At 38.7% G+C, this 23,571-nt stretch overlaps 2 protein-coding genes across 2 annotated transcripts; both read left to right on the forward strand.

Moving 5' to 3' along the window:
* The first annotated feature begins 1,654 nt into the window (after window positions 1-1,654).
* On the forward strand, window positions 1,655-11,382 carry LOC131192960 (uncharacterized). The gene is made up of 5 exons (XM_058172605.1): window positions 1,655-1,807; window positions 4,426-4,599; window positions 5,913-6,012; window positions 7,613-7,743; window positions 9,071-11,382. The coding sequence occupies exons 1-5, from the start codon at window positions 1,754-1,756 to the stop codon at window positions 9,341-9,343; spliced, it is 732 nt and encodes a 243-aa protein (XP_058028588.1). The 5' UTR covers window positions 1,655-1,753; the 3' UTR covers window positions 9,344-11,382.
* Window positions 11,383-14,148: 2,766 nt separating this feature from the next.
* On the forward strand, window positions 14,149-21,408 carry LOC131193277 (uncharacterized). Its single transcript, XM_058173290.1, has 5 exons — window positions 14,149-14,298; window positions 16,035-16,211; window positions 17,354-17,453; window positions 18,643-18,773; window positions 20,544-21,408. The coding sequence occupies exons 1-5, from the start codon at window positions 14,152-14,154 to the stop codon at window positions 20,820-20,822; spliced, it is 834 nt and encodes a 277-aa protein (XP_058029273.1). The 5' UTR covers window positions 14,149-14,151; the 3' UTR covers window positions 20,823-21,408.
* Window positions 21,409-23,571: the final 2,163 nt, after the last annotated feature.

Below are 23,571 nucleotides of genomic sequence, written 5' to 3' on the forward strand. Positions count from 1 at the left end.
TTTTCACAATGAGCGACGGGACAGGATTGTCTGATTCAGGATTGGGCGGATGGGAACGTGCGTTGCTTTGATTTGGAGACGACGGGGGTGGAGTTTAAATTTGATTCGCTGGCCATCCGTTCTGAAATGTCATCCTGAGTTAGATTTCTTCGTGGAAAGCAAACATACTTTCTTCAATTCTGAAGCCTGATCTCAAGTTTATTGTTTTTTGGGCCAGTCTTGATTTCTTATTATCTTATTTTTTTAATTATGAGTCGCTTGGCAATTAGAAATCAGACGGTCTGTCGGTGATTTGATTGCCATTTCATGTGTGCATCAACCAGGCTTATGTTAAATACCTATATCCTACAAAGGGAAGAGCAGAACTGTATTAACCACACATTCTGAGTGCACATAACTCCGTGAACTTTAAGCTTAGGTCTCCTCTTAAGAAGGCAAAAAGGTAAATGTTCCCCCTCCCACATATGTAAAGTCGTTCCCGACTCTAGGGGGCGGTGCTCATCTCCGTTTCAAAGCCGAAGAAGCCAGAGATGGTCATGTGGCCGGCATGACTAAACGCACGGGACCGCTGTTACCTTCCCACCAAAGGCTTTTTCCACTTGTTTTTACTTGCTTGCGAACTGCTAGGTTGGCAGAAGCTGCGACAAGTAAGGGGAGCTCACCCATTATGGGGCACTAGGGATTTGAACCGCTGAACTGCCGATCTTTCAATCGACAAGCTCAGCATCTTAGCCACTGAGCCACCTCGTCCCTTGTCTAAGAAAACATATTGAAGCCAAATCTGACAAGCAGCCACCTGCATGGTAAACCATAGATTAGGATAGCCGGACTCTTTCCAGAGATTTTGTGCTTCCCTACAGAACTAGATGGTGCCGTTACCTTTTCCATTTGTAACTCCCCACGTTGTCTCTGTCTTTACCTCACATAAACCACCTAAAACTCCCACTATCTATCAAAACACATGACGCACCATAATAAATCTATATTTTTTTTCTTTAATGGATATTCTCTTGGAAAGAAAAAAAAATACACAGGTGCACACACCTAGAAACTCACCTAAAACGATTTTGGAAAATAACTTAAAATGCGTTCTAGAGGAAAACATGGGAAAACAGCAGCGTGGCTATTGATCTGAAAGCGGCTTTCTGAAACCCTACTATCACTTACAAGAGAACAATCCCATTATCAAACTATTTACTAAATCTGCATTACTATTAATCTCCTCATCATTCGCATCACCCATCTCCTCTCACTTATGACTGTATGACTGAAACTTTGTTGTTTGTATCCTTACGATTTATATTGATATTGTTTCCTGATTGCTTGTTTTAAGTGTTGTACCTTATGATTCTTGATGAAGGTATCTTTTCTTTTACGTACAATGAAAACATATGTACCAAGACAAATTCCTTGTGTGTCCAATTATATTTGGCCAATAAAAAAATTCTATTCTATTCTATTCTATTCTATTCTATTTCTATTCTATTCTATTCAGCGAAACTGGAAAAGTGAGTGACTTGCTCCGATTTCTATCAGTTGCATAACTCTCCCTCTGGTCTTTTCCTGCCATTGGTTACAAACCTGCAACTTCCCCCTTTGTGGTGCAATTTATTTGCTCCTGGTGATTCCCCCCTCCCCCCAAGGTTAGAAGAGGGGGCGGATTGGTAGGCGTGGTTTCTTCCGATCCGAGACTAAAGTAGAAGTCTGAAAGCCCCAAACTTCTGTTGTTGCTCTTTCTTTGGGAAACACCATAATGAAGTCGCTTCTCAGCAGCCTCTTGCAGCTCTGGCCTCGAGCATCTGTTTCGGTGAGTGTTACCCTCCATTTAGCCACTTCTGCAGGACTTGATCGTCTCCAGTTAGCTTGTCGAGCGAGAATTTCCCCCCACATATCCCGTTTGTTCCAGTTCTTATATTCCCTTCCCAAACTTCCTTCCAGATACGCGGTGCAATCTTTGGGGAAAATCTTCCGAGGCAGAAGAAAACATTTCTTTTGCAACTTGGATTCTTTTTCCAAGGCAGGGTTTCTCAACCTTGTTCACTTTTAAGATGTGTGGACTCCAACTCCCAGGAATTCTGGGAGTTGGAATCCACACATCTTAAAGTAGCTGAGGTTGAGAAACCCAGTATTAAAGGGTACAAATATGCTGTAAAGGCAAAGGTGGGTTTCAGCAGGTTCTGACCAGTTCTGGAGAACCGGTAGCAGAAATTTTGAGTAATTTAGAGAACCCGTAGTAAAAATTCTGTCTGGCCCTGCCCACATCTATTATCTGCCTCCCGAGCCCCAGCTGATCAGGAGGAAATGGGGATTTTGCAGTAACCTTCCCCTGAAGTGGGGTGAGAATGGAGATTTTACAGTATCCTTCCCCTGGAGCGTGTGGAGATTTTACAGTATCCTTCCCCTGCCATGCGTACCAAGCCACGCCCACAGAACCGCTAGTAAACATTTTTGAAACCCACCACTTGTGCCCACTGTAAAGGGCAGAGGGTACAAAATTGTGCTTGGGAGAAAACCTATTTTGAGTTGGAGAATTATCCAACTGTGATTCAGAAAAGGAGTCTTGGATGGGAATGGTAAACAAATGGGAGCTGGGGAGATTACCATAGTTCTTTCTTGGGCTGGATGCTTTTGGCTGAGAATTTAAAATGGCCACAGGTAGACATCACTCTCTTTTAATATTGAGTTAAGGCCCACAGGCCACGCCAGACTTTCAGAGATGGGGGGCAATGTGGCTGTAGGGGTGGGCAGCAGGGGTTTTTCCCTGTTGGCTTCAGCTTGAGAAAGAGGTCTAGAATTGCCCCAGGTGATGTCTTCATGAAGAAAGGCCATTCAGAATAACTTGCGGCAAAATTCAGAACATAATTGTGTTAAGAAACAGATTGTACCTAGCAATTATTGCAGCTGCGTGAACTCTTTATTGGGAAACTGAATGTTGCAAGAGGTGACTCCATATTGCAAGTACTGTAGGTGTGACTCTGGCTAACATTTTCCCTTATAACGTATTTTCTTTGGAAAAGTTGAATTTGAGTAAAGGTCTCCAGGGAGGTTATTAAAATTGCCAAAGCAGATAACTAAAAGAGCCTGCACACTGATAAAAATATATATGTGAAAACTCATTGAGGCCAAAACTCAAAAAAAATTAAATATAGTTTTTTGTGTGAATTTAAATATACAATTCAATAAAGTATGCAATTTAACACTGCAAAATTGCACCACTTAAATGCAGTGATCCCTTTTGAATATACCTGTTTGCAGATTCAGGGCTATGATCAGAGTGTATCCATATAATCTGAGGGTTGGTACTTTACGTTATATTAGGAGGGTGAGGAATGGGGAAGGCTACAGGGACAATTTTAGTTAAGAGAGTTTGCATAACTGAGACTCCACCTATTTAACCTTTTAACAGGAACGATTTGGTCACTAATTTTTGTGTGTGCCTGTATTATGTTCACTGCAGCTTTCATTCTGATCCATAGTCTACCATTTCTCTTTTCCATTTGACCTAAAAGGAATCTTCAATGTTTGTTAGCCTAATATCACAAATATCAGCTTCATTGCCAAAAAGCAGGTATAGCTCTTATGCAATAACTCACTACCAGATCCTACCTTCTGCTAATTTTTTTTCCTGAGATATTTTTTTCACTGTTTAAAAAAAGAACTTTTTATTTTTTCTTTGCCTGTGTATTTTTTTTATCTTTGGGGGGAGGGTCAGGTGTCACTATTTTAAAAGCAGTAAATAATTTAAAAATGGCTGGTCTGCCAAGTGCCCAAATTTGATGATATGACCACAGGAGGACTGCAACGGTGGTAACGTCAACGATCAATCATAACTACCATTTGTTTAGCACTGCTGCAACTTAGAATGGTCATTAAGTGGGGAGTAACTGCAGTTGCATTCATTCATCTTTGCTTCGCTCCAAAGTACTTGAAAGTAATTATAATAAATCACTTTAAATCCAACAAACTCTTGACTCTCTTAAGTCCTGATAGATAACATTGCACAATAGATAGTAAAAGAGTAGATAACATGTCTGTCTAGATAACATTCCACAATAGACAGTAAAACCTATGTAAAGTCTATGAGAATGAAATTCTGAAAAAAAGACTTTACTGACAGGTGGGGGTGAGTTGAGTCTGCTTTCTGCCTCTTTTATAAGTGATTCAAAGTTAGCAAATGTTCTATAACTTATTTCCCCCAATTCTTCAAGCAAATATGTTATTGGTGAGAATTCATCCCATTGAACAAGGTAATGTGGATAGCTATAAACATTTCCTGCAGCAGTGCTAATTATACAGGCCTATTAAAGAGTTTCAGGCAATAAATAATGCAGTTCTAATTTCACTAAATTTGGGGAGCACTGATGAACTATATGCCATATGTACTTTATTAAATGAAATACTATATTATATATTTCTGTATTATAGCTTCTGCCTCGAACCATGCCTGAGAGATTTTGGGGGAAAAACCAAAATGTAGCCTTGAATCATGCATACCACACAAAAGGAGACAACACCAAGCCAACTGAGCGGTATCCAATGCCCAATAAGAAAGACCTACCACACGATATAATAGAACACCTGGAAGAAGCAGAAGTGACGGTAAAAGAAATCAGTTGGAAAAAATCAGTTCATAGAAGCTTGTATCTATCAACCTTCAACATAATGCTGTTCCTATACAATTGATTAGAGTTTGAGCATTATCAGATTAAAGAGACGTTAGGAGTTGCTTTGTTGGACAGCTGGTTTCTAACTTTACATGTGAACCTAATGATGATTAAGGATAATTTGATATGCTATCTAATACAGGGTGGAGACCTTGGCAACTTTAAGACTTGTGGACTTCAACTCCCAGAATTCCTCAATATATGTTTCTTATTCAGATAAGTTACATACTGGGGTTTAAATAGGTGCAATAATCGGGCTGTGATTAGATGAGAAACAGGATCAGAAAGAGAAAACTTTCGTTTAGCCCTTTTCTGCTCTTCCAAGTTAGCTGGTACCTTTCATAACATAGTAGAAAAGAAAAATGACAATGAAGGCTTGATCAGGTGCTATTTATTTGCTATTCAGACTAATAGTGTAGCTCCATCATGCCATCAAGCCAGAAGAAGCACATCAGTCCTATATCTTCAGAAACCCTCTATAAATCTCAACATCTGGTAACAGAAAACTCCCCAAAAAAGCACCTGTTGAGCTTCATTTTTCAGGCTTACTGTTTTGAAGCAATATTTGCTAGCATTTATTAAAAACTGCCTTAAAACAGATAGCTTATTTGTCCACATAGCCCAATATTATTTAGCTGACATAGCCCAATATTATTTAGCTGGCATTTATCTGTCTTTATATCCTTCCACTTAGAATTTGGGTTTTTTCTGCTTAAAAAGCCTCAGTTGTAAAGTCCTTCTTTTGCTAGGCTGCCTCACAAAGAGAGAATTGAGATCACGCAGTAGTATCCTCATATTTGAACCTCAGCACATTGTTTCAGAGATTTTGCAAATATTCTCAGGACCCAAGAATTCCATTCAGTTATTTAGTGTCTACTCGAATGCAGGATCCACATCTGATTTCTCTCTCTTGGACCTTTTCCTCAGTCATTGTGTGTGCAAATTGAGAATCAAGAACAATTAGGAGGGAATGTTTTTAGCACCAGCTAAGTTGTTGGCCATTTTCCTTCAATGGCTTGGGAGGTAACTGTCTTAAAATGAAAACTCACCCTGCTGTATTTTAGAGGAGCGCTAACAGAGAAACCAACAACAAATCTGAGAACATTATGGTTCAAGAAATACTAGTCCCACTAGAATGTCTTAATACCAAATGGGGAGAATAATTCTGGACTCCTGAATATTTTTCCCTGAATAGTCTTGAATGTGATTTTAAGGTGTCTGACTATTTCCCCCCTCCTTGATTCTCAGAATGGGTTTTTGCCCAATGTGTTTAAAGTGATGGCTAATCGACCAGAAGAATTTAGGGTATTCTTCGCCTATCACGATGTCGTCATGCACAAGAAAACAGGTATGAGTAGCAGTCAAACATGGAAGCTTTGAAGATTTTTTTCTAAACCAATTGCACTAGATTGCATTCCAGATGTATTCCTAAGAATAGAGGTGTAATTTAAGAACCATTGAACTAAAGAAGGTTTGAACCAACATAGATTATTAAAGTACTATGATATCAGAAAGCTTTAAAATAATCTTAAGGTGATGCAGTAGGGCTCTAATACAAAAGCAATTACCGTATATACTCGAGTATAAGCCGAGTTTTTCAGCACGTTTTTTGTGCTGAAAAACGTCCCCTCGGCTTATACTCGGGTCTATACGGCTTATACTCGAGTTTTTTTTTTTAAGCCCTCGGCTTATACTCGAGTATATACGGCTTATACTCGAGTTTTTCTTTTCTTTTTCACATTTTACCGGACGGCTGGGAAGCCCTGCGGTGCAGTGAGAGGGCGGGCGGGGAGCCGCCAGCCTTCTCAGCTGAGGGAGGGAGGGTTTCCCCAGCGTGCCTCATTCCCTCGCATACTCGAGTCCCCAGTTTACCCCAGTTTTTGGGGTAAAATTGGGGACCTCGGCTTATACTCGGATCGGCTTATATTCGAGTATATACGGTAGTTTCCTAGGACAGGGGTCTCCAACCTTGGTCCCTTTAAGACTTGTGGACTTCAACTCTTTGCTGGCTGAGGGATTCTGGGAGTTGAAGTCCACAAGTCTTAAAGGGACCAAGATTGGAGACCCTTGTCCTAGGATACTTCATAAACAATAGGGAGTTAGTTCTGAACTACTGAATGCAGTTTCCCATGTTCTTTATGTGAATGCTAGAAACTAGTAAGTCTGCTGATGGCCTCTTTGAGACTATTGTGAAGTTCAGAGGAGATTTAATTAAAATTCCCAATACATATCACTAGAGTATGGCACTTTTCACCATAAAAGCTATCATAATTTAATTTCCATTATGTATGGAATAGGGTACTAAGTGGTCAACAATAATTAGTAATATGATTGGATTTTGGGGCATCAGAACAGGTCTAGAATGCTATTCAGATGTATGGCATTGTTCTGTCTTTTAGCACCACCAATTTGTTGGTTTCTGATTTCATTTTGGTTATAGAATGTCAGATAAGTGCCCAACCTATTCATAACTATTGTTGCCTTCTTCCTCTTTAAAAACAAACCCAATAATGACTGCTTTTGTTTAAGATTTGGTCATTTGCCTAATGCAGAGAATGCAGTTCTATTCTTGCTTGATTATACTTTACTTAAGATGTCTGTTGATAATGACTGTCCACATTGACTTATGATTTCTGGGAAATGAGTGAATCCTGTTGTGGCTTTGACTCTGTAATGTGCATTTGTACAGTACACTTTGTGGCAAGTGAGGCTTCTTTCAGCATTAAAAGAATATATCCCAGAAGATGGCACATAGTAGTATATATAATTATTAAAAAATACCTTATGTTTGCTCCTACTGGCATAATAAAACATTAACATTTTTAAAAAGCTGATCTTGTATAACTATATGGTATTAGGGGAGGGCAACATTCATACACAACACCAACTTGTGCTTTGGTGAATCTGCCCTGAGACTACTCACCTTTCACAACTCTCTTCCTCTCCAGGAAAGCTAAGTATGGCTGACAAAGAGCTCATTGCTGTGGTTGTGAGTATTGTAAACCGTACTCCCTACTGTGTAACTGTACATAGTGCCTCACATCGGAAGTACTCCAAGAAACCAACTTTAGCAGATCAGGTCAGTCCTCATATCTGTCTTGTTTGTCTCTTGCAAGCATTTTCTTTTCCCTTATTATCATCTAGTTGTATGAAAAGATCTGTAAAATTAGAAAAAATGAATAAAAGAAGTTTGCTTGCTTTCTTCCTTTGCTTGTAGGCTGTCCAAATCCATAAAGACTCTGGGCAGCAAACAGTTTCAGTATGTATGCATGTATTACCTGCCCAACTCATAATGCATGACTCTTAGAAGTGTACATCAATAAAAAACAGAGCACCAAAAATGAATAAAACCAAGCTAACGAACCATAGTCATATAGATGCACATAACTGAGATGGGCATAACAAACATTCACTCTCCTAGCAGGAAAGTGAAAGTCAACATGAAAGCTCAGTGCCCAGGAGAAGAGCCACATCTTCATTGTTCTAGGTAGATAGAGCAGCAGAGAAGATAACTTCTTCCAGTTCCCACAGAGCCCCAGAAACAAGACTGTAGCATGCTTACCCTGTGTAATCTAGTAGGACAGGCAGAAATAATCATGCAGTCCTGCTAATAATCCAGCCTTGTGTCATATAGAGCAGGGTCTCCAACCTTGGCAACTTTCAGATTCGTGGACTTCAACTTCCAGAATTCCTCAGTCAACTTGTCTTCAAGTCCACGAATCTTAAAGTTGCCAAAGCTGGAGACCTCTGATGTAGGGCTTCATAGGCAATAACTTGAATTGCATCCAGAAGCCTATTGGAAGCCAGTACAGCTTGTGAAATTATGATGCTACATGAGTGTAGAATTATGCCCAATATTACCCACTTGCTGCAGTCTGGACCAGTGGTGAAATCCAATTTTTTTTTATTACCGGTTGGGTGGGCGTGGCTTGGTGGGCATGGTGTGGCTTGGTGGGCATGGCAGGGGAAGGATACTGCAAAGTCTCCATTTCCACCCCACTCTGGGGCCAGGTTCTCTGAACTACTCAAAATTTCCGCTACTGGTTCTCTGAACTGCTCAAAATTTCTGCTATCAGTTCTCCAGAACCTGTCAGAACCTGCTGGATTTCACCCCTGGTCTGGACCTTTTACAGGTTTCAAATGGACTTCAAGAGCAGCCTCAATATAGATCTCATTGCAGAAATCTAGCCAGGATGTGACTAAGGTGTGGGTGGATTTCTTGTATTTATATACAATAAGTTCAAAAAAAAAGCAGAAGAAACAAGTTATACAAAAAGAAGCTTGCTCTAAATTCAGATGTTCTGTAATTTTAAAAGATAGCAGCTTAAAAGAAAGATGGAAAGATTACTGAAGAAAACAAAACCAAAAACATTACGCCCCAAAGTTTGTATTTTGCTTTTGTATAGGTGGCTGTGAATTGGAAACTGGCTGATCTAAGTGATCGAGAAGTAGCCATGCTTGAGTTTGCCCTTGCTGTCTGCAGAGCAGATAACATAACGGAAGAGCACTTTCAAAAGCTGGAGGCACATGGATTTGACCGAGAAGATGCCTGGGACATAGGCTCCATTTCAGCATTTTTTGCCATGGCAAATCGCATAGCTCTCTTCACAGATATGCGTCCCAACCCAGAATATTATAACATGGATAGAGAAAAAGACAAGGTCCAATCTTCCAAATAAAGTTTGCTGGTATTTACAAGAATATTTGCTCCTCAGTGCTATGGATAAGTCTGGCTAATGGACTGCAGCACTTTCTATCACATGCTATACTGTACTATCAAAGTTCTGTACTATTTGGTTGATGTAGCCCGTCATGCTTACTTTCATATACTTAAATATTTTCTCACTTTAGAGAATCTAATTCTAAAAAATGGGGCTGGTTTTATTTTTACCTTATTTATAATAATATTGAAACCTAACTTAATCCTGTTGCATCTCTGAGCTTTTCTATTTTAATCAAAAATGTTGATTTTTTGGGGAGTTCAGATTGCAGGTTGGGTTAGTAACATCATCTTAACTGCTGCTCTATAATTACACTGATCAGAATACATAATTCTATCTATAACAGATTTGAGATGATTAGTCAATAATTTTGACTTTAATAATGAAGTACAAAAACGTACTAAGCAATTTTTCCTGGCTTTAAAATGTGTAATTTTAGATTTTTGACATGAATCAGGAATATTCTTCCCTCGATGTTATAAATTACATATGCATAAAACATCTGTAATTAAAATATATTTGAATTATGGTAATCCTTGATAAAACATTTAAGCCAGGAGATTTCCCATTTTCAAAATGTTGAAGTCTGCTATTCTGTTTCTGTAAATGATGAACCTGTGTATTGAATATCTGTGTTGATAACACTGGTTAACTCCAATATATAACTCTTAACAATCTCTGAGGTTGGGATAGTGGCAAATATCTGTAGTTCGAGTATAGGATGACACTTACCTGACATAACCCCCCCCCCCACTATCACAAGACCTACTGACTACACAAAACCCTTATAAGCAGAAGAACATTGACATCGACAACCCCTACATTCTGCTGAAGATGTTACCTAGCCTGCTAAGGAAACATTCAGAACCAACCCACAAGCTCGGAGAACGAACCTCCACTCTCAAACATATATGCATCAACTTACAACCATTTGTTTAATGGCCGTTCAAAGTTACAATGATACTGAAAAAATTGACTAGTTCTCACACTTAGGACCATTGCAGAATCTCCACATTCATGTGATCATGCTTCAGGTGCTTAGCAACCAGCACATATTTACAATGGTTGCAACATCCTGGTTTGTTTTGCAACCTTCCTAGGGAGCTTCTGACAAAGGGGGAAGCCAAATTTGCTTCACAACTACATGATTCACTTAACCGTGGCAAAAAGGTCATAAAATGAGGCATGAACCACTTAACAACAGCCTTGCTTACCAATGGAATTTTCAGATTCGATTGTGGTTGTAAATCAAGGGCTATCTATATAGTTCTTCAAAAATCTTGAATACTAAGTGCTATTATTGGTATTGTAAGTAATTGTTTGAACATAAATATATTGATTTCATAAATCACTTATCTTTTTAAAATTTATTTTCTAATAAAGTACAAAATCTTATTTTTGCTTTCAATTTAGAAGTGGTATTGAAATTTTGTTTAAGTATTTATTTTATGAGTGTTTATACACCTTTGGGGAACTGTTTTTAATAGTTGGCTTATGAATCTTTAATTTCTAGATTTTTCTTAGATTTTTTCTTTTTAATTATATTCCTCTAACCCATTGTTCTTCACACAATGAATTAATAAATAAATGCTAATAAATTCTATCCTAATTTGTTTTCCATGTTAACTTCCCTCCTTCTAAAGAATTACTTATTATCTCATATATCTCATGTACATATAACTTAATCCTAATACAAACATATTTTAATACTCTTCTAGATCTTTTACTTATTCATTCTAAAAAGTATTTATCAATAACCTTTTTTATAAACAATCTTCTTTCATTTGTGATCGTCATTTCCAGCGTGGCCAAATCTCCAAGTTTGTTCCTTGAGTTTGCACCAGAGGGAGCCTTTTTCAAGTTTGCTTGTATTCCTATCCTGAATAATATAAATTATTTCTCTTCCATTTGGTTGCAATATTATACGTTTAAATAAAAACCTTCACTTCTATTAAATCTTTTCCATCCTTCTGAAAAAGCCTTAAATGTAATCGTTTTCTGTAAATTAGTTTATCTGTTTCAATAACACCAAATTTTGTCTCCTCCTCACTTTTTCCTTCAGTTTGCAAGCTTCCTGAATAATTTTATCTCTAGTAAATTCACTAAAAAAACTTAACTGAAATAACCCATAGTCTGTTCAGCACTTTTGAACTATATATGAACATCCTGGGAAGTGTTGAGAGAGGGTAACTGGGCCAAAGCCGGTTTTCATGTATAAGATGGGACTAGAATTCACTGCCTCCTGGTTTCTAGCCTGGCATCTTAACCACTACATCAGAATCAGAATCATGCTGGAAGGGTACCTGGAGGTCTTCTAGTTCAGCCCCCTGCTCAAGCAGGAGATTCGATACCATTTCAGACAAATGACTGTCCAATCTCTTCTTAAAAACCTCCAGTGATGAAGCACCCACCATGACTGAAGGAAAGCTGTTCTACAGGTTAATTGTCCTCACTGTTAGGAAGTTTCTCCTTAATTTCAGTTTGCTTCTCTCCTTGTTTAGATTGACTCCTCTTAAAATCTGCAAGGAAGTGGGAACAGTAACTGCTTATCTTTTTATTAATGAAAGAAAAAATTCTCACCTCATGTATGTTGAATGAAATTCATGAACATCTTCATGTCTGGGGACAGAAAAGCATTTTATTTCTAGTCAAATAAATTTAAACCTCTTTCCTCTTCATATACACATGCAGAAACCAACAGTTTCAAGGCTTCAGCAGAAAACCACTATATAAATGTATTTTTAAGCAACACCAAAGGAGATCAAGAAACCAGCCAAAGCCTCTTAAGTTGGATAAGTAGGAGAAAAAAGTCTGGAACTTAAACTCTGTATAATTTAAGCCCAGTGCCAAATAGGATGAGTCCAAAAAACCGATTTAAGTAGAAACTTGGATGAAGTTTGATAACTCATTATATACACTCACACAACCTTAATTTTAACTTGTTTGAATGTTTAGTTACCAGATAGGTGAGCTAGTTGGAATTATTGTGTTGCTTATTATGTAGCAAGCAAGCAAGGAAAACTATGGGAGATCTCAAGTTAAAACCAGGGAAACTATAATGTTGAATTTGTTCATAAATCTTGTACTCTTGAGTTCCTGAGTAGATGAGAAATCCTTTTGGTTAAAACTAGTGAAGCAATTTAACAGATTCATGGATAATGAAAAATGGACAGTGATTAAATAATCAAAATGGACAGTGATTAATAATATGTGTGTGTATGTGTTATGTATGTGTTTGGGTAGATATACACTTTCTCTTGAGAGCAGGCAACAGAATTTCATTTTTAACGCGGGCCAGTGTGCCCACAGTAAAAAAATGACATTAAAAAGTTATCTTAATTGTGGCTTCTATATAGCTAATATTCAAATGCAATGTGAAATTAATCAACTCTTCCACTGCTCTCCTTATTTCATAGTTCTTTAGTCACATTCCATCTCCATACCTTGGTAAATTTAAAGTAAAATAAAACAATGAATACTAAATAAAATAGTGTGCTTAGTGAGGCCCTGGGAATGGACATTAAGAACTGGAAACCTTGACCTCCGATCGTTCAGCCTAGAGGCTAAAGACGCAGCATGTCCTTCTCCAATTCGAAGAGACACTTGTTCAGCAGGTTGAGGCAAAGAGGCAGTCCCGGAACCAGCGAAATCTGGGATCTGGGCAGGGGACAGAATGTATCTGCCCTCAGTGTGGAAGGGATTGCCACTCTCGAACTGGCCTTTTTAGCCACACTAGATGCTGTTTCCAGAGCACGATACCATAGTCTTTTGAGACTGAAGGATGCCAATAGTGAGGACATACTGTCCTTACATGGTTATTCCAACAACTCATTCTTTATGTCTATGAAGATTACAGTCATCCAGATCAGGGGTCTCCAACCTTGGCAACTTTAAGACTTGTGGACTTCAACTCCCAGAATTCCTCAGGCCAGCTTTGCTGAGCTTTGCTGGCTGAGGAATTCTGGGAGCTGAAGTCCACAAGTCTTAAAGTTGCCAAGGTTGGAGACCCCTGATCCAGATTATGGTTTCTCTCAAAGGCGCTTTTTTCAAAAGGCAACTGGACTTTTATTTTTTGAGGAAAATTTCGCTTCTCATCCAAGGAGCTTCTTCAGTTCTGACTGAATTCAGAACTGAAGCTCCTTGAATGAGAAGCGAAACCTCTTCCTCAAGGAAAAAAACAAAAGTCCAGTTGCTCTTTGAAAAAGCACCTTTCAGTTCACTTTTTATTTACCTTTTTCAAGCAACCCATTACAGTAGACCCCAAGAAGCCCCGAACAGCATTACAGAAACACCAGGAGCGCTCTTTACAGAAAATATACCAAGTGAGAACCACATGGTTTCCGAAACGCGTACATAATAGGAGTCAGGGTAACCCCCTAATCTTAAAAAACGGTAGCAGTGATTTTCCAGGCAGGCTTATTCGCTTTTTATAGCGACCCAATGAAGGCAGCCTCGGACCACCTCCTCTCCCACCTCCAAATCTCCCTTGTGTTGCCTCTTTTCATCTGGCACTTAATTCCTCCTCCTCTTCTCCATCCCCGCCTGCCTCGTACGGTTTCTCGGTGGCAACTTTTCCTACTTCTCCGTCTTCACTACCTCCCACCGACTCCGATCTCATTTTTCCCCCCACGCCACGCTTAAGAGAAAGGAGCCCTCAACAGCTTGGGCTGTTACATTAAATACATTATAAAGGACAGCTCGGCTTTCGAGAGGCGTGCTCGCAATGATATCATAAAGGAGGCGGGCTTGGGGAAACTGTGCCGGGCATGCGTGCTTCCTTTCGCCTCCCAAGACCCACCGAAGGCTGCCGTTTCGGATCGCTCGGTCCTGTTTTCCGCAAGGGTATCATGATCAAGCGTTTTCTCCTCTCCGGCTTCCTCCAGCTCCGCCGCCGCGGTGGCGGCTCCGTTTCGGTCAGTAGCGCTCCACCAGCCGCGCCCCCCACCCTTTCCCCCTTTTCTTAACATTTCCACTCTATTCTCGCCTAGAAACGGGCTGTGGAGGATATCCTGGAGCGGCGCATGTTGGACCTAATTCAACAGGGAGCGCTTTCGGCCAGGGGGAGCCGTGGGAGATGATGGGGTTCGGCTCTTTTATATTTATACCGTTAGTGCAGTACGTTAAGGGTGAGGAGGCGAAAGGGAAATTTGCAGCTAACAGATCTTCTGCAATTGGGTGCCCAGTGATTAATTCAAATGAACTCTGGAATTCTTTATTTATTGTGTAATGGCCTGTTGCAGGGTTCTCTCTCCTGTTCGGAGAAAAGCACAATCTCGTTTATTGGAATCCTTTCCCAATAGCTCCCCCACCACCACCACCACCACCTCGTGTCCTTCACAAAGTGAAACATTTTCTGAGTATGGAGGAGGCCATTAGTTCACCAAAGCAGAGAGAATCAACTGATCTCTGACAGAAATGCTGATGAGGAAAAGAAGAGATGCAGCAGCTCATTGGATATAGCTGCTTCCCTAGCTCTCCTTTCATCCCTCCCACCCACTCCCTTTCTCCCTACACACAGAGAGAGAGAGAGAGAGCCATTTCACTATCCAAAGTGAGATATTTCCCCATTTATTTAGTGTCTTCATAGCACCATCCCAACCATCAGTGAAATGGTATAAACCAGGGGTCTCCAACCTTGGTCCCTTTAAGACTTATGGACTTCAACTCCCAGAGTTCCTCAGCCAGCTTTGCTGGCTGAGGGACTCTGGGAGTTGAAGTCCACAAGTCTTAAAGGGACCAAGGATGGAGACCCCTGGTATAAACTGTTGTTTTTGCACAACTTTAGAAGGCATTATGAATCCCTTGTGAGAAAGTGATAATCCCTTGAGAATTCCTTGTGAGAAAGCGACATCATGAATCTCACAATATCACTGCTTTCTCATTTCATCTGGCCTTTATGTCAAAAAAAAAACATCTCCATTCAGAATTTCAACTTCTCTGTAAAAAAAATCAGAGTTCAACAGTTCCTTCACCTCTATTTTTTAAGAGTTTCAAAACTGGGAGATATTTGACCATTTTTCTGTTTCATAGCCATTCTGCTTGCTTTCTCCTCACATACTCCTAACCAGAGTTGCTGCAACAGTAAGATGGGTGACATATAAATTTAATAAAGAGATAAAATAGTGTGTTCTACACATAAGAGAATCTAAGCCTGAACTATTATAGCAGAAGGTAAGAAGATTATCTCAAAAGTGGATCTATGCTAACAATATCAGACATTCACTCATTATGAAAATTTCATGAAAAGCTAGTGAGGGTTGAGCCCCAAATAGCTGAATATAAGGTTTGAATCTAAAGTAGTGATCTGAACACAGATTTACACAAGGACTTCTATGAGTCAATATCTTTATGAGTCAATATCTTTAGCTACTGTATAGATTTTTCAATATTATACTGTACCCTATTGTGTACAGTATGTATTTAAAAAGCTATAATTATATTTGACAGTAAACTCGGGTTTATCTCTTCAAAATGGTAGGTGGGGGAATGTAGCAATCTCACTGCACTAGCTTGAAATGCCTATTTAGATCTTGTACCAGCAGTGATACTGAAACTCTTAAGGACTGTAGCTGTTTTAGACAATCAAAGGTACAAATAATCATTTAATATCCCACGTTAATGAAATATTATCTTTTGTTCTGTATTTTAGTTTCTTCCTCTCAGCGTATCAGGAAACTTATGGGGAAGATCCCAAAGTGTAGCACTGAATCGTCCAAAGAGTACAGAAGGAGAAAATACTACTAAGGAGATTGGACGCTATCCAATACCCAAGAAGACGGATTTGCCATATGATATAGTGGAGCTCATGGAGGAAATGGAAGTAAAGGTAAAAATATCTTACTGGAACAATCCTGCCAATGCTAGTTTCCTTATTGTGGGACTATACTTCCTATCTTAACATTTTTTCCCTTTTTGGCTCTGATACCTTCTGATAGCTGTTTTTGTCCATTATATCAGTGAAAGAGGCATCTGAAGTGAAGGATGTTTTTTAGCAGGGCATGAAAATATAAAAATTCTGATTAAACATTGTCTGAATTTGGTACTTTAAGCATTAATGAATTAAATGATGTATCTTGGATTGGACACTTGGATGATAATGTGTGTGCCTGCAAAGCCATCGATCACTCTTCTTCAAGAACTGTATATCTCCTTTTCTTTTCACTTTCTAGAACTACAAAAGCCACCCAGATGACTGAGCACCTTCTTGAGCCACATTGGATAACAGGGCTATTGTTTGGAAGAAATAATATTTGATAGACTTTTTTAAAAAATGTGATAGCAGATAATTTTATTACTCCACGTAGCTAAGTGTGGTTAATGTGGTGCTCTAGATTCTTGCCTGCTAGCAACCTTTCAATTGGAAAGGACAAGACTTAAAAACTAGAGATTTCCTTCTAGGAGAAGATATGTTTTTCCATTGAGTTATTATTCTCCATTAACATCATTCTCAACTACAGGTAGTCCTTGAATAAACTATTCATTTAGCAACCATTCAAAATTTCACTGGCACTGAAAGAAATTAGTTATGACCTGTCCTAATGCTTATACAGCTGCAGCCTCCCTTCAGTCCCATGATCAAAATTCTGGTACTAGGCAACAGCCATGTACTTATGTCGGTTGCAGCAATACAGGGTTGTGCGATTGCTGTTTGCAACCTTCCCAACCAGCTTCCGACATACAAAATCAGTGGGGGGAGCTTTATTTGTTTAATGACCATGTGATTCACGTAACAACAACAATGATTTGCTTAATAATGGCAAAAGTTGTAAAATAAGTCACAATTCATTTAACAGCCATATTGCTTAGCAACAGAAATTCTGGTCCCAGCTGTCATAAGTTGAGGGCTATCTGTACATGATCCAAACTAATTCTGCCTTGTAACTACAGTATCTGTGAATTGAAATAATACAGATGTTGGATAGCCTCTTACATTAAAGATGTCTAACTATTTTTTTTCTTAATCCTCAGACTGGGTTTTTGCCCAACGTGTTTAAGGTTATGGCTCATCGGCCAGCAGAATTTAGGGCATTCTTTGCCTATTACAATGCCATCATGAACAAAGAGACAGGTAAGAATACCCAGCCTCCACTTCCTGATGGAAACTTTTTCCTGAAAGAATCTCTTAAGTCACTTAGTGACATTTAGTATTCCAATATAGGTCCAAGAATTTAAGAATTGGCTCAAGTTTTCTTTGACTATAGAACAGGAACCAGCTAATTACAATAATATCCATTAGCTCTCATATCCCTGAAGAATCCCTAATTTGCAATCAGAAAATTACTATGGGCCATTGTTATATCAAATATGGTTTTCCAGTAATTCTTGAAACAAGATTGATGATGATGATGAGCCTTCAATGAAAATAAAAGGTTTCATAGAATTTTACAATATACAGCAAAGAATGGTTTGCAGGTAGTCCTCAACTTATGTCTGCAAAATGAGCCCAAAATTTCTGTTGTTAAATGAGACATCTGTTAAGTGAGCTTTGCCCCATTTTATGACCTTTCTTGCTACAGTTCTTAAGTAAATCACTGCTTCCCCATTGATTTTGCTTGACAAAAGGTCGCAAAAGGTGATCACATGATCCTGGGACACAGCAATGGTCGTAAGTGTGAACCAGTTGCCAAGCATCTGAATTTTGATCATGTGAGCATGGGGATGCTGCAAAGGTTGTAACTGAAAAATGGTCATAAGTCACTTTATTCAGTGTCGTCGTAACTTTGAACGGTCACTAAATGAACTATTGTAAGTCGAGGACTACCTGTATTTATTTTAAAAGCTAGTCCTTAAAATGTGAATATATTCGTGCAGATTACTGCAGTAGCGATTCAGTTGTTGGTACATTGGAGAAATTGTCATTTTAGTCCTGAGTATTTGAGATCCACAATTATTTCTTGTTTGCATTAGTTGTGCAGATTATGGACTGTGCTACAAGATTTTTATGGGTGTGTAGTAGCTGTTAGGATTCAGTTTATATTTGAATAGTATTATTTTTCCAAGCTGAATAATAAAAAGCCATTAGTCCCATTTCAGGGGCTATTTGCGAGGGCCTTCTTAGCAGAAGATAACAGTTTAACTTCTATTTGAAGTTGCTTGCCTGCAGTGACATGGTATCACATCAAGCATGAATTGAAATTGTCAAGATAAAGCAGTAAAGCAAGTGCAGGATAATTCCTATTAATTTAGAGTCGTAATACTTACTTTGGGGAATAAGTCCTGAAGCAGCTATAGAAATAAGATTCATCTTTCTCCCATAGGAAACCTAAGCAAGGCTGACAAAGAACTCATTATTGTGGCTACCAGTATTGTCAACAAGTGTCCCTACTGTGTAATTGCACATAGTGCCTTACATCGCATCTACTCCAAGAAACCAACTTTGGCAGATCAGGTCAGACCCAAGTTTATTTTCCTTTCTGTTCTGCTTTAAATAGTACATAAGCATGATCAAATACCGTATATACTCGAATATAAGCCGATCCGAGTATAAGCCGAGGTCCCCAATTTTACCCTAAAAACTGGGGTAAACTGGGGACTCGAGTATAAGCCGAGGGTGGGAAATGAGGCACCTACCGGTTGAAACCTCCTCCCTCAGCTGAGAAGGCTGGCGGCTCCCCCGCCCCGCCCTCTCACTGCACCGGCAGGGCTTCAGTCCGGTAAAATGTGAAAAAAAGAAAAAAAAAAAACTCGAGTATAAGCCGTATATACTCGAGTATAAGCCGAGGGGCTTAAAAAAAAAAAAACTCGAGTATAAGCCGTATAGACCCGAGTATAAGCCGAGGGGACGTTTTTCAGCACAAAAAATGTGCTGAAAAACTCGGCTTATACTCGAGTATATACGGTACATGCAGTAGCTTGGAATCTTTGTGGGAAAAGTTGGGAAAACTGGAAGGAATGAGTGAAAGTAACTTCTAAATTCACAAGCCAGTTTTCCAAAGTGGGTGTGTCATGACTATGTTATTCTTAACAGTTTTGTTCTTCATTGAATTCTATTTGGGGAATATGGTTGCAAGAAGTTTAAGTAGCACCTGTCTTGTAATAAATTGCAACTGAAAGAAAATCTTGAAAGATTTTTTAAAGAAAATAATTACAGATTAGTTCTAAATGAGATTCTGTTAAAATGAAAGTAAAGTAAATTCATCCATTTCTAAAGACTTCAGAAGCTTACTCAGCCCTCCAACCTGCCTTGGTTATTATCAAAGATTATATTGGCAGATGCTACAAGTCACACTACATTCTTTTAAGAGTGAAAAATGCACATGCCAGGATACCCTCATATGTTTTATAATGGTTTTTAATTTAACTATAATATTGTTTGCCACTCAAAGTCAATTGTTAAGATGGGCAGCCATACAAATAGATTAAATAAAAGAAATAAATATGTGCAAAAATAAAAAATACTTTGGTATTACTTGGTAACCACCTTTAAAGCGCTCCATGGCATAGGGCCGGGTTATTTACGGGATCGCCTACTGCTACCGAATACCTCTCACCGACCCGTGCGCTCTCACAGAGAGGGACTCCTCAGGGTGCCGTCAGCGAGGCAGTGTCGTCTGGCGACGCCCAGGGGAAGGACCTTCTCTGTGGGGGCTCCCACCCTCTGGAACGAACTACCCCCAGGACTTCGTCAACTTCCGGACCTCCGAACCTTCCGTCGCGAGCTTAAAACACACTTATTCATCTGCGCAGGACTGGATTAGATTTTAAATTTATTGGTTTTAAATGGGTTTTATTATTTATATTGTTTTTAATAATTCGGCCTTGTAGAATAAGTTTTTTAATTGTTATTTTAATCTGTATTTATATGTTTTTTATTTGCCTGTGAACCGCCCTGAGTCCTTCGAGAGATAGGGCGGTATATAAATGTGATTAATAAATAAATAAATAAATAAATTTATTTTTTAGAAAAAGATAAAAAATAATTTTTGAACAGAATATCAGACAGGTACATCATTAAACATAGTTTAATACCTTTCATCTGGTTACATTTTTATGAATATCCTGCATTGTGTTATAGTTCGCATTCATAAATATTCCTCAAACCTTGTTCTGAAGATACTGATTTCTTTGACACAGGCTGATCTGAGCTGTGATCTCACATTTAACCCTAAATGAACCCAAATGGAAGTTTGTAATTTCTTGTGGCTTTGTTTTTGTTTAGGTGGCTGTGAATTGGAAACTGGCTGATCTAAGTGACCGGGAAATGGCCATGCTTGACTTTGCCCTTGCTATCTGCAGAGCAGATAACATAACGGAAGAGCACTTTCAGAAGCTAGAGGCACACGGATTTGACCGAGAAGATGCCTGGGACATAAGCTCCATTTCAGCCTTTTTTGCCATGTCAAATCGCTTAGCTCACTTCATAGATCTGCATCCCAATCCAGAATTCTATATCATGGGAAGAATACCAAGAGAGAAAAAGACCATTTCCTCCCAATAAAACTTGTTGATATCCTAATCTGTGCAAACACTGAGGTCAAGCTTGACTAATTACTGAATTACAAAAATGGACCAGTTTTAGAAACAGTGAAAAGAGAATCAAACTTTACTTTTGATTGTATAATACTTCTGAAATTATTGAATTATACATCTCAATTGGAATGAGTTTCTTTAAAAGAAAAAGTGAGATCAAATACTTGTAGTTTCTTTAGATCATAACTAAAGATATGATTAGAAGTAAGAACCTCGTATCTTTTATTTCCATGTAGCTAACTAAATATCTACTATAATAAGACCTTTTTATTCAGACATTGGAAAAGACATAAGCTGTGTTTACATTCTCATTTCCTCTAAAGTACTGGCAACATGGTTGATTCCTAAAGGCTTAAGTTTTTGCACTGGATCAGGAGTCCTTATTTTATTTTAATGAGCTTTATAATGTAATTCTATTTCTTCTTGGATTTAACAATACTTTCATACATTTGCGAATTTCAGCTTTTTTATCCTTTGATTTAAAAAGGTCATGCAAACAACTGAAAAATGAAAGGTATTAAACAGTTACAATAAATTAATATATGTTTTTGCTATTTTTTGCTATTTATTGTATTTATTTGCTATTGCTCTTTGTAAAACGTCTTAAATTATAATGATTTAATGATCATTATTTAATGATTTAATGATTATAAAGCTTTCCTGATGCTGATATCTCAGAACTATGATAAATATTTCTGTAACCGTGTTAGATTTTCAAGCAAAGATGAAAAAGCAATTACAGTACTTGTTTTTTAATTGAAGGAATACAGTATATTGTTGGCTCAAGACTGATACGCAACGACATCCTAGTATTGCTGTAAACATACCTCCTTTAATCCTGATGTTTGAAAGCTCATTTTATTAGCTCGGGGAATTAGTTGGTCTGTAATATTTGCCCATTATAATAAGATAAGACTAACTACAGGGAATCTGTTTCCAAAATATATTCTGTTCATTCCAAATCTAATTTTAATACTCATCAAATATCACTCAAATGAGTATTTTGTTTTCTGCCTGAAATGCATGAATATACTCTATGCTTATTTCATTGCTTATGCTTATTACTGCAGGCTGCCATGACCCATTTTTATCATTAATTCCATAGTGATAGATAAAATAGGGATCCAATACAAAGCAAAACTAATGACCTAGAAAACTTACCCACTTTTCAGAATCATTAATTGGTCTTATTAGTTTATCCAGCTATGACTACCACTAAATCTTCAAAAACAAACCATGAAATCCCACAAACATCAGAAAAGCAATGAGCCATAATGCTTTTTACAAATGTATATGGGAAAGAACATCTCAAAAAAATGGAAGCTATAATGTAGGATGGAATCGAAATAAGAACAGATCTACCAAAAACAGTATCTGATCATTGCCTAGACATTTCATTGAGCAGAGGGTTCCCTGTTCGTGGCCTGCTCAAATAGCTGAGGACACCATATATTACTTCAATGTTGGTTGTTGAATCAAGGACAAGTGTCTATGGAGATTCTCAGTCATCCAGGTCATGACTGTTCCAAATGTGCTTTTTCAAAAGGCAACTGGACTTTCTTTGTTTTCGCTTCTCATCCAAGAAGCTGCTTCAGCTCGAAGCTGAATTGAGAACTTCTTTCCTGATCTCCCATTATGGCTTTGATCAATCAGATGCTTTTTTTTTTTCAAAAATGGGGAAGAAGTATTCTATTCCTAGCCTAACTCATATACTTGTAGCACACAGTATTCCTTGGTAAGTGTAAGGATGGTTACAATCCCTTCTGACATATTTATTACGTCACAAACCCAGTTTTTATGCCAAGCATTCTCAGATTATTTTGTGAAAGGCTGGATTTCTAAACTAGAGAGATTAAGTAACCGGACAACATTGCTGGCTTCCTCTCCAGCCCTGATGACGTTACCTAGTTGGGTAATGAAACATCTTCAAGAAAACAACCAGTTTAGAGAGCATCAAGGATCCCACAGTTACATCCTCTAACCCCCAGAGCTTCAACCTTAAAACTGTCTACCGTGGACCTCTCCTCATTCCTAAGAGGTCCGTAAAGTGGGCGTGCATAAGCACACTAGCGTGCCTGCCATCCCTGTCCTACTGTCCCCATGTGTTTTTATTCATTCCTTGTTCATGTCCATGTTTATATTTATACCTGTTATCTAATACAGTGGTCTCCAACCTTGGCAACTTTAAGCCTGGCAGACTTCAACTCCCAGAAAGCCCCAGCCAGCAAAGCTGGCTGGGGCATTCTGGGAGTTGAAGTCCTCCAGGCTTAAAGTTGCCAAGGTTGGAGACCCTTGATCTAGTACATGATTGACAAACTAAATAAAAAAATAAAATTAAAAAAAAAACCAGTTCAACCATGAGCTACAACTATTATCTCCTAATGTTTCCTCCCACCAATTTGACAGATATGCAGGGCAGACAAGACATTAACTTGCCTTTGGATTTTTGAGAACCCTGCTACCAACCTCTGAGCACCAACTCTGCTGAAAGCAGCCATTAATCCTGCGTAACTCCTCTGAAAATTACACTTGATTCCTGACATTTCGAAACCAAACCAGAGGCAAAAGATCGCTTTCCGATCGGTTTAAAACGCCCGGCCCGCTCAAAGCCCAGAATGAGGCAAAGGGTGGAGGTGGGGGGGGGGGGAGAAACCATCCTTTGGGCGGCCGCTTCGAGACACTCTCGAGTTTGCGCCCGGCGCGATTTCTTTGGTGCT

Source organism: Ahaetulla prasina, chromosome 2, assembly GCF_028640845.1.
Source record: "Ahaetulla prasina isolate Xishuangbanna chromosome 2, ASM2864084v1, whole genome shotgun sequence".
Lineage (NCBI taxonomy): Eukaryota > Metazoa > Chordata > Lepidosauria > Squamata > Colubridae > Ahaetulla > Ahaetulla prasina.

Excerpts from the sequence above, each read along its gene's own strand:
- LOC131193277 (XM_058173290.1), top strand. The coding sequence starts at position 14,152 with ATGCGTGCTTCCTTTCGCCTCCCAAGACCCACCGAAGGCTGCCGTTTC. Across the intron at positions 14,299-16,034 it reads GCGGTGGCGGCTCCGTTTCG|TTTCTTCCTCTCAGCGTATC; the intron begins GTCAGTAGCGCT and ends TCTGTATTTTAG. Across the intron at positions 17,454-18,642 it reads CATCATGAACAAAGAGACAG|GAAACCTAAGCAAGGCTGAC; the intron begins GTAAGAATACCC and ends TTTCTCCCATAG.
- LOC131192960 (XM_058172605.1), top strand. The coding sequence starts at position 1,754 with ATGAAGTCGCTTCTCAGCAGCCTCTTGCAGCTCTGGCCTCGAGCATCT. Across the intron at positions 6,013-7,612 it reads CGTCATGCACAAGAAAACAG|GAAAGCTAAGTATGGCTGAC; the intron begins GTATGAGTAGCA and ends CTTCCTCTCCAG. Across the intron at positions 7,744-9,070 it reads AACCAACTTTAGCAGATCAG|GTGGCTGTGAATTGGAAACT; the intron begins GTCAGTCCTCAT and ends GCTTTTGTATAG.